The sequence below is a fragment of the Protopterus annectens genome, chromosome 5.part0 (genome assembly GCF_019279795.1).
Source record: "Protopterus annectens isolate FY-2018-M chromosome 5.part0, PAN1.0, whole genome shotgun sequence".
Lineage (NCBI taxonomy): Eukaryota > Metazoa > Chordata > Ceratodontiformes > Protopteridae > Protopterus > Protopterus annectens.
The window spans coordinates 883,321,097-883,339,905 of record NC_056735.1 but is presented as its reverse complement, the minus strand read 5'-3'; the positions used below and the strand labels follow the sequence as shown (position 1 = coordinate 883,339,905).

General features: G+C 42.2%; 1 protein-coding gene across 1 annotated transcript in view; it reads left to right on the top strand.

Annotated features, from left to right (window-relative positions):
* PGM2L1 (phosphoglucomutase 2 like 1) overlaps positions 1–18,809 on the top strand; it is an 865,950-nt gene that overhangs the window by 155,919 nt on the left and 691,222 nt on the right. Inside the window, exon 2 of the mRNA XM_044072679.1 lies at positions 10,925–11,092. Within this exon, the coding sequence (XP_043928614.1) occupies positions 10,925–11,092 (168 nt within the window). The remainder of the gene's footprint in view (positions 1–10,924; positions 11,093–18,809) is intronic.

Genomic DNA, 18,809 nt, shown 5'->3' with positions numbered 1-18,809 from the left:
TTTGCCTTTATACTCGAATGCAAATGTCTGCTCTGTTTCCTACTTAAGGACTGTGAATTGTGTCTTACTTTCCATTTTTCTTATTTGCATGTCACTATGTACTCATTAAACTCTGCTTCATTTCCACATCATTATACTGTTATTTGTGTACCATTTTTTCTGTACCTGTTGGTCTTTTGCCTCATATCAGTATCTGATTCTCTGAATCACTACAATGTTGTGCATTCTCAGTTTTGGTACTAGAATGAGTGGTGTACTTTCTCGGTTTGTAAATACATTTGTAGGCAATACCATTCCTATCAATGGGTTCAGTGCAGACAAGTTTTCATTATATGCATACATTGAAAATGAAAACGTACAAATATATGCACATAGTTGCAGTTGGCTCAGTAGCATATATTACTGATGTTCATCATGTTAACCTGCTGCAGTCATCACACTTGGGTTATCCTGTCGTCAGGCGGTCCCGCAGTTGGCCGGAATTCCAAAGTCTTGGTCCGGCGTCAGTTGCTGTCACTTCTTCCCTGACGTCAGTGTGCCAGGGGTATATATAATGCATCCAACGCCATTTTCTCCAGTCTTTCTTGCCGCGCGGTGCCCGAAGCAGAAGCAGTTTGCAAGTGCCGGTCGGCCAACTCCTGAGATTTTCGAAGTCGAATTTCAGATCTGAAGTCTTCAATAAAGCTAAGTACCCCATTGGGGAAACTTTTCTTGCCTCAGACCAATGTCAGAAAAAGTTATCAGTTGTATTTCTTGTGGGAAGCAAATACCTCATAAGGATTTTCATTCTTACTGCATACCTTGCTTAGGCCCAGACCACAACGTCACTGGTTGTCGTTTTTGTGCTAGGTTTAATAAGCGTACTATAAAAAGACGCTTTGATTTCGCACAACACTACTTCGATAGAAAATTTAACTACACTATGCCGTCAGAGCAACCGACTACCGGCATGCACAAAAAAAAAACGCAAGGATAAGGACAGGCAGCCTAGACCCAACCCAGACTCTGAGGCCTCGGCTGGTCCGGTCTCTGGTTCACCGATCTTCAGTGAGGCTCCGACGCAGCCCCTGACTACCGCAGATATGGAACCAGAGACCGCTTCGGAGCTTTTGGCGGAGAGTACTAGGCCTATGCAGCCATTTTGTCTAGCCTCTACCAACGACACTGCTGAAAAAGATGTTGGTGCTACAGAAACACCTTTGGTTTCTGAAGGCGTCTTCAGACCGACGACGCTCACCTTTAAAACGTATCCTAAGACCAAGACTCCTATTAAACCTAATAAGACTGCACTTCAGTCTCCAGTTCAAGGCCCCATGCCTAAGAAACAGATGCTCAAAATGGCTGAAGACTTCATCTCTTTAATCAGGGGTTCCCAACCCCCACCCGACAAAAGGCCTAGACAAGAGGAAGATTATGTCTCCTCTGAACAAGTGTCTATTTCCTCAGGCTCCTCTGAGGATCAAGATTACTCCTTCTCCCCTTATGAAGATTCTGATGCTGAGGATTCTATTCCCTCATCTTCTCCTCCTGAAGACTACTCCTTTGGGGAAACTTTACACACTATGAAGGAACATTTTCACTGGGAAGGTCAGGACTACTCTGACGCAAAGAAAAGGCTCAGAGAGTTTATTTTACCCCCCCCCATTTTAGACATTGTGGATGATGTTTACTTAGAATCCAGTTTGAACCCAGATTCTCTGCCTCCTGCTCCAGCCAAACCTGACAGATAATACAAAGTGCCTGATTCCCACACATTTATTTATAAAAGCCCTGTTGCTGATCCAGAGACGATCTCCCAGTGTCCAAAAGGGGCTAAGGCTTCTATGGCAAAAAATCCTGTACCCTCTGAAAGGGACTCCAGAGCACTAGACAGGTGGGGGAAATAGGTTTACACTTCAGCCACTCTAGCTATGAGGGCACTAAATTGCCAATTTCACATGCTAAAATATCAGCAATTTCTAATGTCTCAGTTAAGACAAAAAATGAGCACACTCCCTCAGCAGTCTGAATTGAAAGAAATGCAGGATCTGTTGCATGCAACTGAACAGGTGGGCAAACATACTTTACAATGTGGGTTTGATTCTTTAGAGGCTTCCTGCAGAGCAGCTGTCACTGGGTCTGTTATATGTAGTCATGCTTGGTTAAAGGAACAAACTCTGCCTGATCATGTTAAAGCAAAGCTTCTAGATGCTCCCTTACAGCAGGATGTTCTTTTTGGAGTTAAAGCAGAAGTCTTAAAGAAAATGGAGGATAAGACAAAATCTATGCAGACAGTCAAAGATTTCCTACAGATACAGCCCCCTCGCTTCAGCAGAAATTGGCCAACAAAAAATTGGTCCTTTCCAGCTACTGACAGACCACAGAGAGGTAAATACAGATGTCCAAGAGGCAGAGGACAACCACAAGCCCAGTACAAACCTTGACAATGGGGCACTGCAACACAGAAGGGAGGAGAAGACAGGTCCCAAACTACCAGAAGGCAAACTCAGTGACTTGCACCTCATCTGGCCAAGCAACACTCTCTTGGCAGCCCCCTTGGGAGGAAAACTCGCACTTTTTTCAGACAACTGGCACATTGTCACAAAGGACAAATGAGTCCTAGACATAATTTCACGAGGATACAGATTCCATTTTCACACCTTGCCAATGAAAAGAGGAATGCCAAACCTGCCACAAAATCAATGGGCAGAGGCACAAAAACAAATTACAGCTCTCATGGACATGAGAGCCATTCAACTGGTACCTACTCGAGAGCAAGGCCAAGGATTTTACTCAAGACTCTTTCTAGTTCCCAGAAAGGACAATGCCTGGAGACCAATTCTGGACCTTTCAATTCTAAACACCTTCTTACAAGTACCCAAATTCAAGATGCTAACACTACAACAGCTACTTCCCATGTTGGGCAAGAAAGCATGGCTAGTAACGTTGGACCTCAAGGAGGCATACCTGCATGTCCCTATCAGACAAAGTTGCAGAAGATACCTCCGTTTCATTGCAGGTTCAACCCATTACCAATTCTCTGCACTGCCCTTTGGCTTATCTACTGCGCCCAGGGTCTTCACAAAATGCCTGGCACCAGTAATTGCATACTGCAGACAAAGAGGAATTCAAATATACCCATACCTGGACGACTGCCTCATCCAAGCAGAAAGCAAGGACATCCTCTTACAACATCTGGCTTTTGTAAAACATCTTCTAAGTTGCCTGGGGTACACAGTAAACGAAAAGAAATCAAAACTAGTACCTTCACAAAATATGACATTCCTGGGTGCCAGCTTGAATACAACGGCCCAGAAGGCTTACCTGATTCCAGACAAACAACTACAACTGACTCAATATTTCAAAACAATGGCAACAAAGACCCAACTACCTGCAAGAAAAATTCTGCAGGCCTTGTGCTTCATGGCATCTTGCATACTACTAATAACATTTGCAAAGCTGCATATGAGGAAATTACAGTGGTACCTAAAAAGCGTATGGTCTCAACACAGCCACAGCTTGGACACAATGATATCTCTCATTCCCTGCCTACAACAGGAGTTTCTATGGTGGTCACAGGCATGTCACCTCAACAAGGGTCAGCCTTTCACCTTGCCCCCAGCCAGGCAAACTGTGACAACAGATGCATCGGACTATGCCTGGGGGGCACACATGGCAGGACAATGCGTTCAAGGCATATGGACTGCAGATCAAAGGAATCTGCACATCAGTCAAAAAGAGATGATAGCTGTACAGAATGCTCTGACAGCCTTCAAGAATCTATTACATCCAGGACAACTTACAATAAGGACGGACAACACCACAGTAATGTGGCACATAAACAGACAAGGGGGTACACACTCCTACCCTCTATGCAGGCAAGTAATGACCTTGTGGAACACAGCTCTGGCTTACCAAGTTCAGTTACAAGCTCAATTCCTGCCTGGAAAGAACACATTGGCAGACGACCTCAGCAGAAACATCATGGATCCCCACGAGTGGAAACTGGATCCACAAGTATTTGCAATGATAACTCAAAAATGGGGCCTTCCAGACATAGACCTGTTTGCCAGTCCTCAAAACTATCAACTAACAAAATTTTGTACAAGGACACTTCACCATCAAGCTTGGAAAGTGGACACACTCTCATTCAGTTGGAAAAACCTGACAGTATATGCCTTCCCTCCATTGCCTCTCCTCACAAAGGTGCTTTTGAAAGTCAGAAAGGAGAGACCACGACTGATACTCATAGCCCCAGACTGGCCACGCCAGCACTGGTACCCACTATTGAGGAATATGGCCCAGGGCTCACCTTGGATTTTACCACAAATTGCCCATTTGCTCACACAGCAAAACAATCAGATTCTTCACAGCCAGCTCAAAACCTTAAATCTGGCTGCATGGCATCCAGCCAGCTCCTCTTTCCCAAGCAGTTATGGATGTTATTCTGGAAGCTAGGAAGCCCAGCACCAGGAAGGCCTATTCGGACAAATGGAAAAGGTTTTGTGCCTGGAACCAAGCTAAAGATCAAAACACACTTCAGCCTCACTTGCCTCAGATTCTACAGTACTTAACTGAGATGTTGCACAAAGGACTTTCTTTTTCTTCCATTAAAATCCATGCATCAGCTATTTCAGCCCACTACAACACAGATCCACCCTTGTTTTCACATCCACTTCTAAGACAGTTCCTCGGAGGGGCAAAAAACATTAGGCCCCCCAGGAGAGCACCTACACCAACATGGGACCTCAATTTTGTTCTGGAAAAACTTATGCTACCTCCCTTTGAACCAGCTTTCTCTGCAGATCTACAGTTTCTATCATGGAAGACTGCCCTGCTGCTAGCAATAACTTCACCTAGAAGAGTCTCAGAGCTGCAGGCACTAATGGCAGTGGAACCTTTCCTCATTTTCCATCAAGACAGAGTTTCTCTATGAACTAATCCTTCCTTCATGCCTAAGGTGGTTTCCAGTGTGGCTTTAAATCAAACCAACCACTTACCCACCTTCTTCCCAAATCCACAGAACAAAGGAGAAAGACTCCTGCATTCCTTGGACATTCACAGGCAACTTCTTTACTACTTGGATAAAACTAAGGTTTTCAGAAAATCTGACCAGCTCTTTGTATCCTATGCTACAGCTTCACAAGGGAAGGCTATATAAAAACAAACCATTTCCAAATGGATAGGGCCTTGCATTCGTTTTTGCTATACCCATCATGGAAAACCAGTTCCTGCTACTATTAGGCCCCACTCCACCAGGGCAACAGCTACATCTACAGCCTTCCTCAGGGGAGTTCCAACCAAGGAGATTTTGGAAGCTGCAACTTGGAGTTCAGTACACACCTTTACCAAACACTATCACTTACCACTTTACTCTAAGACTAGTGCTGGCTTCGCCACTGCAGTTCTGCAGGGCCTTCTAGCCTCCTCTAACCCTCTATAACTCCTCCACCCATCCCTAGCTTTGGAATTCTACCCAAGTGTGATGACTGCAGCAGGGTAACACGAACATAGTACAGTTTTGCACCTACCATAAATGTAGATATTCGGGTGTACACCCTGCTGCAGTCCAGGTTACCCTCCCTCCATCCCCTCTGATCTAACTGACTAAATCTCTGCAGTACCTTCCTGATGTATTTGCTTATAGCTGGAGGGATTTTGTGTTTGTGCAAAAATTACTTAATTTGGTACTAATTACTGACCACCTTTTTGGGGGCACCTGACATCTGGGGCAAGAAAAACTGAAGAAAATGGCGTCGGATGCATTATGTATACCCCTGGCGCACTGACGTCAGGGAAGAAGTGACAGCAACTGATGCTGGACCAAAACTTTGGAATTCCGGCCGACTGCGGGACCGCCTGACGACAGGATATCCCAAGTGTGATGACTGCAGCAGGGTGTACACTTGAACATCTACATCTACATTTATGGTAGGTACAAAACTGTACTTTTTGTGACATCCTCCATTCTGTTTGATAAGAAGGAAGAGATATCTGTTTAGTCTGTTTCTGTAACACTAAGCTTGTTACCTGAATTATTATTCTTTGAATTAAACTGTGACATTTTGTGTTGTATTTTACAGTAACAGAGAAGAGAGTCTAGAGGAAAAATGTTTTATTTACATGCTGGTTTATAGCTTTGTGGATTGACAGCGCCTTATGGCAGCATTTGACAGGTGTTTTGACAGCTATCAGATGAGATGTCCAAATGGCATTTGACAGCTGTCAAAATAACAGTCAAAACACTGAATTTGTGTTTTCAGGTTTACTGGTAGGTTGCAGAGGTGGCAGGGAACTTCACAGTGACATTTTGGTCCGCAGCTTCAGTAAAACTGTAACTATTAGAGTACACTGTGTATGACTGCTGTTAGCCATGTTTAGCAGACTGCAGCGTAAGCATTGTTAGAATAGCGTAAGCATTGTTTGAATAGGTGGATTCACACTGAACAATTTGTTGATGTGTTGTTAGAATTGGTCTGTTATGCAGTTAAATCAATCACAGCATAACAGTCAAACACTGTAAATGAGTTGCATTGCAGCACTTACCCTTGTACTTCAGTGCAAATAATGTGAGTAATGTCCTGCTGTGAGCATGCCAAGGCACATTCCAGTGCAGGAGGAGCTTATACTGCCTTTTTCTGCCTCAACATGCTTTTATCAGTACATAATCCACAGTTTTGCGTTCCTCTATTGTACTTACAGAATGATGTGTATAAATTTAAAATAAAATTAATATAATTGGATTTTAAAGAGAACAGGTGTGCTTCTGTTATTAGAAAAAGAAAATATAGTATGCAGCAGTAAATACATTTATTGAGAGGTTCAGAAAGTGTGAAGATGATAGTAAGGTTCTTTAATAATCACCGATTGCAGGCTTTAGTAGTTAAATTTGTGGCATAACATTTGTGAGACTATGATGGCCTGGTAAATGAGACATGGATATCAGATGCTGAAAAAGTTTGTGCTGCAGACTTGGATGGATGAGGTATAAAACAAAAATATTAATGGATTCATCTATTTTTTTCTTTCTTGCTCTCTCTCTCTCTCTCTCTCTCTCTCTCTCTGTTGCTCACCCCTATTGTATAATCTTCATTCATACAAAGAAAGCTGCTGTTGCTTCGAAATCTGGTATTTGTGTGTGGCAGTTACCTTGGGTAATGTGTGCATGCTTTGCAATGCCCCAAGAAATGTTTTGTTTCAAATTGTGACTGTCTTTGTACCATAACTCTCTCATTGCCCAGGAGCAGCTAGAAGCAACATAAAACAAAGTAGACAGTTAGCAAGCCATTGGGGACATGACATTTCAACCTGTTTTGGAGCCAGTACTTCCAAACATGTTCACAAGCAGTAACAATGTTTTTTTTTTTTTTTTTGTCTAACAGTCCTTTTTCAGTATTTTGCTAGAAAGTGACTAGTCACACCATGTTCCTCAACCTGAACATTATCAGTTCTGAAGAACATGCAAGAAGTCCTTTGTGCAGCAGTGCTTCTCTGCTGTTTCTTTGATTGGGAGAGGAATCTCTTAAGGCACCACTAATTTTAAATTTTTCTGTAGATGGCAATAGATATTAGATCAGATCCATATGATCACAAGCACAAACAGAGTTTGAAAATTTAAAAAAAATTGTATGTAACTTATGTTGCACCAGTGCCTCCCTGAGAAATGCACACAGCTTGTGTTGCACTGCTATTTCTTACGAGATGCCGATTTGACTTATGTTATCGCAGCTCATCTCAGAAGTAATTTGTCAACAAAATAAGCATTTAATTTTTAATAATTTGTTGTTCTGGCTACGTGAAGAGTTGGGCTGTTGGTGACATAACATACTTATAAAGAAGTGATGTTAAGTTGTCAATCTCGCCTTCATTCTTGCGCACTTGCTTTAGCTCGACTTTTACCAGCTCGAGGCAACCCTATATCCCATGATGCAACAGATCGCTTAAAGAGGTCTTTTTCTTGGTAAAATAAGAAAAGTGTAGTTAGGGGTTTATTTTTCCTTTAGTGTTAGTCTTAGTTACAGCAAAATTTCAGTTTAAAGTTTGAAAATGTCTCTGACAGACGGTCACACTAGAGAGTCCTGCAGGAAAGGAGGAACAAATTAATCCTCCGAGGTTTACTTAAACCTGAAAGTCAGGAGCAGGATCATATCCGAGGGTTACAAAATCCCAATCCCTTCCAGACATCTCAGACAGGTTTCAAAGATTCTTTTTGACCTAAGCAGACTAAACAAGTCTGTCAAGACCCTTTCTGGGCAAGGACATCACATAAAGATTCGCCACCACCAAGCATCAGCTTCGTCCAGAGACTACACCCTACAGCTTTGCAAGAAACTGGGAATTTCGAAAACTGCTGCCAGTCTATCACCTTGTTAGCCAGGCTAACAGATCAAAGGATTCTGGATCCATGTTCAGCTTCTGTTACTAGCCAGGTTTGTCTTAATGGCTGCGGCCATTGTTCTTCTTCCACTGCTGCAATCAGTGGTCCTCATCTACGATGGTGGATATCTTCCTCTTCTTCTCCTCCAGCTTGCCACAGTCACCACGGATGCCTCCTGATCGGGGAGGGGCATTATCAGGGCAGGATGGTCCACAGCCCATAGAATACCATCTGCACATGTCCTGGAGATGAGAGCAGTGGGGACTATTGTACCGGACAACATGTCCGTGGTCAACAAACAGGGCGGAACCAGGTCCTATCCCTTATGTAGAAGCTCTCAGACTTTGGCAATGGGCGATCTCTTCTCAGGTTTCTGACATCCATACAGGTCCAACCTATTGGCGGACAGGCGGCTAAGCAGATCTCTGATCGATGCCTCTGGTCTCTCCTCTCAATCAATCTGTAGTAGATTTTTTCTGAACTACCCCTCAAAACAGCAAGTGCCCAGATTACTTCACACTATTTCCCTTCCAGGCCAACCCTTGAGAGACTCTCTCACCCAGGATTGGCCTCGGGGACTCTTTATGCTTTTCCTCCCTTTCCATTGATTCCACAAGTCATTCAGAAAGCCACCGTTTGAGAACCAAATTGATCCTCATTGCTCCATATTGGCCTCAACAAATTTGGTTTCCGTCTCTACTGTCGTCATCTTCTGGTGCAGCCCTGGCATCTGGACCCAGTTCGGATCTTTGATCCACCAGTCGGGTCAGCAGCACCGGCCATTCATTCTCTCAGCCACACTGCTTGGTTGCTCCACTTCCTTGCCTAGCCAGGCTAGCAATGATTTCTGACTCAGTCAGAGACATTTTAGTGTCTTCTTTAAAGTCGTCCACTAGAACTATTTATGCTAGCAAGTGGCGGCGTTTTTCAATTTGCGCAATAATGTGATATTTTTACTTTTACCGCCTCCTGTACATTTTGTTTTTCCTGGCGGAGGAGGCCATTCAGGATCCTCGTCATCTACAGTCAAAGTACAACTGGCTGCTATTTCCAAGTATCATGTTGGCTTGCATGACAATAACATCATGTCTCATAGGTTATGCAAGGCCTTTTTAAGAGGAGTTTTCCTCCTAAACCAGACCGCCTGTGAAACATCCTCCTCCGCAATGGGATCTAAACTTAATGTTGGCATCCCTAATTCTACCTCCTTTTCAAACCGTCTGCTACGTGTTCTTTAAAGTTATTGACATGGAAAACTATATTTTTACTGGCTGTTACTTCTGCAAGAAGAGTTTCTGAGATTCAGGCCTCTGTATTACGTTCACCTTATCTGGTTTTTCATAAGGATAGGGTTCTAAGAACTAACCCTTCCTTTCTTCCCAAGGTTGTATCTCAAACCAATATTAACCAATCTATTGATCTACCAGTTTTCTTTCCTAACTATTCTGACAGAGCTGAACAAAAGCTGCATGCATTTTGGATGTTCATCGTCAGCTCAGGTACTACTTCTGCATAGACTAAACAAATTAGAAAATCAGACCAATTGTTTGTCTCCTATGCAGAAAACAGGTCAGGTCTTCCAGTTTCTAAAGTGACCTTATCTAGATGGTTGACTTCCACCATTTCCTATGTGTACTCTCTAAGGGCAAACAACTATCTTCTAAGCCAAAAGCACATTTCACCAGGAGTCTATCCACTTCTGTAGCCTTTCAGGATAGACTTCCCATTGACACTATTTGTGCAGCAGCTACTTGGCCACGCCTCATACCTTTGTGTCTCATTACAAGTTGGATTTGGCCTCCAGAGATAGGGCCAGTTTTGGTTCCACAGTTCTCAAGAGTCTGTTCCATTGAGCCACCCGGGATACAGGTTCCCATCCAGCAAGAATGAAGGCGAGATTGACAACTGAACATTTAGAAGTTACGTACCTACCATTTCGATCCATGTTAGTTGTCTTCTCTTGCCTTCTTTCCCTCCCTCCTTCCCCTGGCCTGGACAGATCTTGAGTTCCTGTTAGATTGCTTCCTCTGGAGCATTGTTATGAGCTTTTTAGGAACCATGGTTCCTAATTATGTTAGGATAGTCTTTAGCAGGGTCAGTTAGCTGCCAAACGAGATCTGAGGTAGTTCCGCCTTGCATCATGGGATATAGGGTTGCCTCGAGCTGGTAAAAGGAAACCCATCCAGCAAGAGAAGACAACTAACATGGAACGTTATGGTAGGTACATAACTTCTAATTTTGACACTTTTCCACTGGGTAAGGAGAGAAACAAGTTAATTGTGTATGCAAATTTAGTTAGCCGTTTCACCATACTGCCAAACTAGAAGCATTTTTTAAAGATTTTTTTGCCTTTTAAAGTAAACTTATTGCAAACCTGCGTTAAATTAATTTGTTCTTTTAATGTACTGTAGTTTACATTACATTGGCCAGTTTTTTAATTAGCTTCATAAGCAGCTATATTCTCACAATGACAACTGCTAGAGTAGCTTGTCTTTGGAATACTTTGCATGATTAGAAGGACTTTAATGAAGATTTAGCTGAATCTTGCCTGTCTTTCTTCAACTTTAGAATCCTAAAACCAAAGCCCAAATTGAAAGCTTGCTGAAGAGTGGCAAGAACAGGGAGCTGCGTGAACGACTTTGCAGCAGAATGAAATTTGGAACTGCTGGCCTTCGTTCCAGCATGGGGGCAGGCTTTAGCTGCATTAATGATCTCACTGTAATACAGTCTACGCAGGTAAGCAAGTGTTCCCAGGGCAGTTTTTCTTAGGACATTGTCTTTATATTTTGTATGACCGTTTCTGTCTCAGATATGAGCTAATTAATACTAGAAGTTTTACTCTGTCTATCCTTTATTGAAACAAGCATGATGTGGTAATGCTGATAAATTAGCTTCTTTCTAAGTCGTAGCTGTTTATTAGTAATATCGCTAATTCTTATTAGGTCTGTGACTGCACTGGAAAGAATGACACAGTACCCCAATTTGGCTTGAGTATGCAGAAGAAAATCTGTTTAATTTTCTCTGGAGACCATTACTAGCAGTATTTCAAAAGTAATGTGATTGACTCCATTACATAACATAAACTGGAGTATCTTTTGTGGTGGTAACATCTTTTTTTTTTCTTTTTCTTTTTTTCAAAACAAGTTAAATTTGTTTAGCAGACAAGGTGAGACATGCTTTAAAGGAGATTAGTTTTCCATCTGATGTTCATTTGATGTCTTATGTATTTATCTAAACATGCCATTGTAAATGAGTTTTACATAGCATACATGTATGTTTCACAGTTCATTTAGTAGTTTAAAATTTCATTCATAGCATCGTTGCTGAACTTGAAGATTTTGTCCATGAAATCTGTACATGACGCTTGACATTTTTTTGATGTTTTCAGATTAGTATTCAGGTAAATTACTGGCGGTCTTGAGGGAAAAAAAGTGTGCGTGTATATTTCTTGACCAGGGAGGGACACATTCAAGTCTTTGGTAGTATATTATTTCATGATATGTTTCCTCCAAAAGAAAAAAAATAAATAAAATGGACAAGATTCCAAAAGACTTGCTCTCAAGGCCCTACACCAGAGTACATCACTATCTATAAAGTAGGCTTACATCACGAGCAAATCTTTTGGAATCTGTGCAAAGTTGCACTGGAGTAAGTCACACCGAAAGCAGGTCTTTTGGGCTTGGGACCATTATTGCAATATACATGGTTTCACAGGCTGTGATGCAACATTTTTTTTTTTAATGAATAACATGGAAAAACTATGTCAAGAATCTAAATGGCAATGCTCAGATCTGCTCTGAGCTAAAACAGAATGGCATTAAATATACTGATCCGAAGGATATTGCCAGTATCCTGGCAGATCGATTCAGTGCCAACTTCACCCCCCTCTCACCCCCTAAATGGCCCATCTCAATACCGGAAGATTGCCAAATTCCAGTAATAACGGCCACACAGGTACAAAACGCACTCTCTAAAGCCAAGAATACAGCATCCATGGGACCAGATGACATCCCGGGCTGTGTACTATATGAACTACAATATGAACTGGCACCTCACCTAAGTGTCATGTTTAATCATAGCCTCACCTCAGGTTTCGTGCCCACTGAGTGGCGCAGAGCTACAGTTATCCCAGTCCACAAGGGGGGATCCACCTTGGATCCCGGAAACTACCATCCCATCAGTCTGACAAGCCTTATCTGCAAGGCCATGGAGCGTATTATCATGGAACTTATAAACAAAGACATTGGCAACCTTCAAACACTGGACCCCACCCAATTTGGGTTTGTGAAGGGCCGATCTTGTCTCCTGAACCTGATTGACTTCTTTGAATCAGTCTCCGGAGCCATGGATAAGGGTAAGGTGGTCCACACAGCCTATCTAGACCTTGCCAAGGCCTTTGACACCATCCCCCACTCTGGAATCATAGATAAACTTACTAAGTTGGGCATTAATCCCTATGTCACCCAATGGGTTGCTAAATGGCTTACTGATAGAACCCACACTGTAAATGTAGCCGACTCCAAATCCAGCTCCAGACAAGTGACAAGTGGAGTATCTCAGGGTTCAGTCCTGGGGCCGCTCTTGTTTGGCATCTATTTCTCTGAAGTACAGGTCAACACTAAGGGACTCTGGCTAACAAAGTTTGCAGATGACTGCAAACTGGGAGCCATTATTGAATGCCCAAATGATGTGGATACTCTACAAAAGGGCCTTACAGAAACAGATGCTTGGTGCCAGAGCCATGGGCTCAAGCTCAATGCCAAGAAATGTATTGTTATCCCCTTTGGGAAAAAAACATGTATCCATGAATTACCATATAGGTGGCAGTACACTAAACACAGAAAGTGTGATAAGAGACTTAGGGACACAGGTGGACAGTGGTCTCACCTTCGATAACCACATCGCCACAACAGTCAGGAAATCCTTCTATGTGGCACACCTCATCACGAAGGGCTTTTCATCCAGAAAAAAGGAGGTCATTGTCCCACTGTACTCATCCCTCATTCGACCCATTATAGAATACAACGCCCCATTTGGTATGTACCTCTCAAGACATCTGCAACAACTCGAAAGGCCTCAGAAATACCTCACTAAAAGAATCACAGGCCTAAAGCAGATGCCCTACGCTGACCGCCTTAAAAAACTCCAGCTATACTCTTTCACATATCGTCTACTCAGATGCGATCTCTGCTTAACATACAAGGCCATGTCCAACCCAGAGCTGTTGGACATGCTACACTTAAAGAAATCCCAATCCCTCAGAGCTACATGCTCCAGGGATCTAAACCTTGTCATCACAATAAACAAAACATGCTGGAGGGATAGGTTTCTGACCCAGAGACTTCCCAGACTCTGGAATAGATTGCCTATACATGTTAAGCAGAGTGCCTCTATGGACCTCTTCAAGTGGAACTTTGACGATTGGATGGGAGAAAGGAAATTCACCCCAGGGATCACGTCAGTCGCCCTGCTAGACAGGGGTCCAGGAAAGTAAATAATGTGGGAAGAAATAGCCAGGGAATTGTTATGGCTAGGCTTGTATAGGCCCTAGGGCTGATAGCCTAGTACCAACCTATGAAAAAAATGTTCTGTGGTATGTAGGACATTGAACAGGCTCATGATAGATTAGTGAGGTAAGGTGCTTGGCTGAGAGGGGAGAAGGGAGTATGTTTCCGTCATAGTAATAGCTTTACAAAGTAAGAAGTAGGATGTCTTTTTTTCTATTCTGCGATCAATAAAGTGACTGGAAAAGTTAACAGAGCAGCCGAAGAGTATTTGAAGTGTTTTAAGGCCTTTAACAGGTAGTGCACCTGATTACTTTCAATGAGTTGCTGCCAGTTGAAGCTAGTGTCACCAGTAAGGGTAGGATGCCATACCCATGAGGTTGCCAGAATGACTGAATAGTTAGTGTAGGGAACAGGGCTTTAGGTTCTTTGGATTTTGAGATTTTGAGAATTCACTGAGGCAGATTCATGCTTATGCTGGTGTGACAGTCTGTAGCAGTCTTAGTTTTTTGCCCTAGATCCTAAATGACAGATTGAAGTGCTTCAGTACTAAGAATTGAAACTAGTAAATGATGGATAAACAGAAAAGGACCAGGGAAGAAATCTTTACTTTTGTAACAACAGAGTAGCTAGTGATAGTAACTCCAGTCACTGAAGTTACTGCAGCAAGATTAAGAAAGGATCAGTGAGGTAAATGGAGGTGGTGTGCAGATATAAACAAAATAGGCATGTATGAAGCAAAATTAATGTTTTTGTCTGTCTTGTCCTGTTGCCTGCTGACTATGAACTCCCCAACACATATTGCTGTGGTGTCAGAAAGGAAGGGTCTTCATTCAATTAGCTGTCAGGATTTTTAGCTTACCGTAACTCCTGTTACCTTGATGTTAGCCTGGACACCCAGGTCTACCATTCACTGTTTCATACTTTCACCCGTCTCTACCTACAGTATACATGTATGATGGGAGCTCGATCTCTGCATCTGTTACTACCTGCTGACACACCTTTCCTCTAATAGCTGTCAGCTTTGCAGTTGGCTAGGTTTCCTTTTCTCTTCTTACGTTGACTGTCAAACCAGTATTTATTGCTAATTTGATCTTGGGTCATTGGGATTACAATTAAGGATTCATTTGTCTACACCATGCAGTTGGCAGAAGAAGAATGTAAAGTAAGTATCAGTAGCACCACTGTCTATTGTCTTAAGTGTTGACTGAAACCGTTTCTTGGTATTTTGGCAGTAACATATGTATGGCTCACAAAGAGCCATTACTAGGATGTAAGCATACTGAGGTACACGATTAATAGAACTAGAACTTTAAATTTAAGTGTTTTGAGTTAAAACACTCTAAAGATTAAAATAATGCAGACAGTGATATAGTAAATGCAAGCAACATTAAAAAGTGATTTAAATTATTCTATTCATTTATTTTGTACCATTTAGTACAGCTGAGTAAAGAATGCTTTACAGTTGTTTGTAAATGGTTGGTGCAGTCAGGTCAGTCATACCACAGATAGGCAAGTTCTCTGGGAGCTGTTGAAATTAGCCAGCTTTGGAAATGCTTTCAGTCATTCAGGTAGTAAATTCTAGACATTCAGTCCTTGAACCCAGGAGAATTTGAGCTGTGCCACTGAAACCACTAGCAAACACTGCCTACAAGGTTGAGTGCATTGAGTGGGTTGGCTAGTAATAGTCAACAATTCTTGCATGTGAGAAGCCACACTTTGTAGGACTAGATGTTGTAGGAATAGCACTTAATAGATGACACTGCCTGATTAAAAGGCAGTGCCATCCCTGCAGATTTGGCATAGCTAGTTAGTACTTGGACATCCCAGTAAGCAGCTGGGTTGCAGAATTTTGCATAAGCTACATGCAGTCATGCTCTGAATGTAGAAGGTCAGAGAACAGTACTACAGTACTCCAGACAGGAGGAGAGTAGGGTATACACCACAGCTGAGAAGTCTGAAGATGGACCAGGGTGCTTGATGAGAGTGATGTTTCCAAGATATAAATATTCCCTTAGATTGGTGTAAATTACCACAATCTTTGAGGTGTTAAGTTTAAGTTTTTTATTGGTCTTGCAGATCTGTAGATACATTTCAACTCCTCAGATAAAAACGTAACACTCAGTGTAGACTCTTTAGAAAAAGGAAAGTTGTCACTCTGTCTCAGGTTTACACTGCCACTGCCTGTGCTGATAACAGTCGAATAATATCTTTTTGCATAACAGCTTCATTCCAGATTGTTTCAGAGGAGAGAGCAAGAGCCCATTGACCAGCTTTCATCTTGACACTTGTATATAACTCAATATCTGGAACTGCCAAACCTCCAATATCTGTTGGTAGTGTAATCATATCCGATATACATCTAGACTTGGTCTCATCTTTAACTGTTCTCTTAATCTCCAAAACATGATTACGTTTTGAAGAGAGAGGGAGCCCTGATCTGAGTATAATAAGAGACTGCACCCATTCACTTGAGTGCTTTAACATGCTGATCAAAAAGCAGATATTGAACCTTCCTTTACTGAATATATTGTTTTTAACCTTTGTGATGATGGCATGAAATGCAGTTAATGCCACTGAACTTTCCAGTGTACTTGCAAATTAAACTTGCAGGTCATCTCCTCTGTTGAAGTCAAGAAAGTGTATTTATGCCTTAAGTCAAGTGAAAGCTGGTGATTTATTCTAATAACTACTTTTTTAACGGAGTTGATCTTATAGCCAGATAGCTTCCCAAAATAGCATTAAATATTCTATGAGGCTCTATCTCTGGATCAGCTATGTAGAGCAATGGCATAAGGCTAGACATAAGCCAGTAATTACTAACCCTGTATCCTAGATTCAACATTTCTCTTAATCAACCCACCCAGTGATTCCATGTGTATGACAAATAGGGGAGGCAGATGACACCCTGTCTGGTCCCCCTCTTCAGCAGGATCTCTGAGGAGAATGTGGAACCCATCTTCACCATAATTTTAGCCCCTTCTTAACCTTGCCTTAACAGCAGTACCATTTGAGGGAAATGTCCAAGACACAACATTACTTGGAACAAATATGTACAATTTACCCAGCCAAATGTCTTCTCAGCATACAGGCTTGTTACTAATAAGTTGAGGCTGTTCCTATAAGTGTGTAACGTGCTGACATTTGTTTAAAATGAATGTGGTGCAACCTGGGACAAGCCCTGTTTGAGCTTTCTGAATTACCCAGGATAGAGGAGGGGCAATCCTTTTGGCCAATAATGAACACTTTATAATCATATTTTAAAATGGAGCTTGGTCTGTATGAATTGACCCGCAAGGGATCCTTCCCAGATTTCAGTATCAGTCTTTCATGGCCATGTTCCAGGGTTTGGAAAATATGTCTAGATAGTACTGTAACAGTGCAGCAAAATAATTTGGCTTGGGATACAAAATCTACTACTCAGGAGGAGGACAGACTAGAAATTGTGTGTGAATTGTGGTGAGGGAGAGGCTTCAGAAGATAGAGGGTTGTCATCAGCAGTGGTGATAGACCCATGGGAATCAGACTCAAATGTAAGGATAGAGCCGTATTTATAATCTTAGCTTATACCCCACAGCAGGGTTTTGATAGCGAGGAAGAGTGTATTCAGGCAGTAGTTGCAAGACCTAGTAGATAAAGCAGGACAACATAAGTCGGTGTTGACAATGGAAATCCTGAATGCAGGTATCAGGACAGACAGAGTAGGAGATGTTTACTGTCTGGGTCCACATGGGTACGACATCAGCAATAAATGAGAGGCCATTCTAGACTTCTTTCTGTCAAATGGCTTGATGGTGACAACTATATGGTTCAAGTGATAAAGTGACTCAGTAAATGGCAGAAAGAAACTCCTATCAGGTTGCAAATTAAGGCAAAAACAAAATGAAGAAGATGGTCATAATTCACCCTTCATAAGGGATGCCAGTAACAGCCTGCTCACCAGTCCATAGGAGATCAAAGGCAGATTAAAAGAGTACTTTTGGCAGCTTCTGAAAGAAGAAAACTCTCTCATATGCTGTACTGCCCCAGAAGCAGCCTACGAGGAAAGAAGAGGAGTCCACCTACCAAAAGAAAGAACAGCACTAAGGAAAATTAAGTGAGGAAAAAAAGGTTGGATGAGATTACTGCAGATATGGTTAAGATGTTGAGTAAGGTAGGGCAGAAATGGCTCCTGAGGGTACTTATAGAAGAATAGAGAGAAAGGTGTTCCCAGATGATGGGAGAATAAACATACTAGTGCCAGCATACAAAATCAAAGGGAACATTCACAGCTGTGGGTAGTATAGAGGTATCAAACTCCTGTCATACTGCATGCAAGTTCTGGAGAGGGTACGGATATGCAAAGTAGTAGAAAGTAAGATGGGAGATGAGCAGTTTGGATTCAGATCAGGATGCAGGACAGCTTACCCAGTGTTTGCAGTGAGAATGATAGTTGCGAAGAAGCTAGAGATGAGGAGAAGAGAGTCCCTCTGGGCATTCCTAGACTTAGAGAATGCACATACCAAGGTCCCAAGAAAACGTAATTGGGCAGTCCTGTAATAGTTCAAAGTCCCAGAAACACTGGTAAGAGTCAGTGCAGGCAATGTACAAAATCCCACTGACACAAGTGTGAGCAGTACTCGCATAGGGGTTCTTGGTGAGAGTGGGTGTGTAACAGAGCTGAACTCTTGAGTTTCAGAACATTAGCTCCCCCATTCTGTACTTATAACTGCAATCTGTCTTTATATGCTGTACTATTTGTATGTTCTGCTGTTCTCTACTGCTACTAAACCTTTTCTCTTATAAATTCTTGTCTTCCTAATTTCCACATAACTCCTTGTAAAATTGGCTTATTTTATTTCAGTAAGACAGGTATGCAAAACAAGCAAGTCAAGAGTACCTACTGCTTTTTTCTTATTGTTTCTGTAAACTTGCATATCTGTGAAATCAGGGCCAGCCCTTTTCATCAT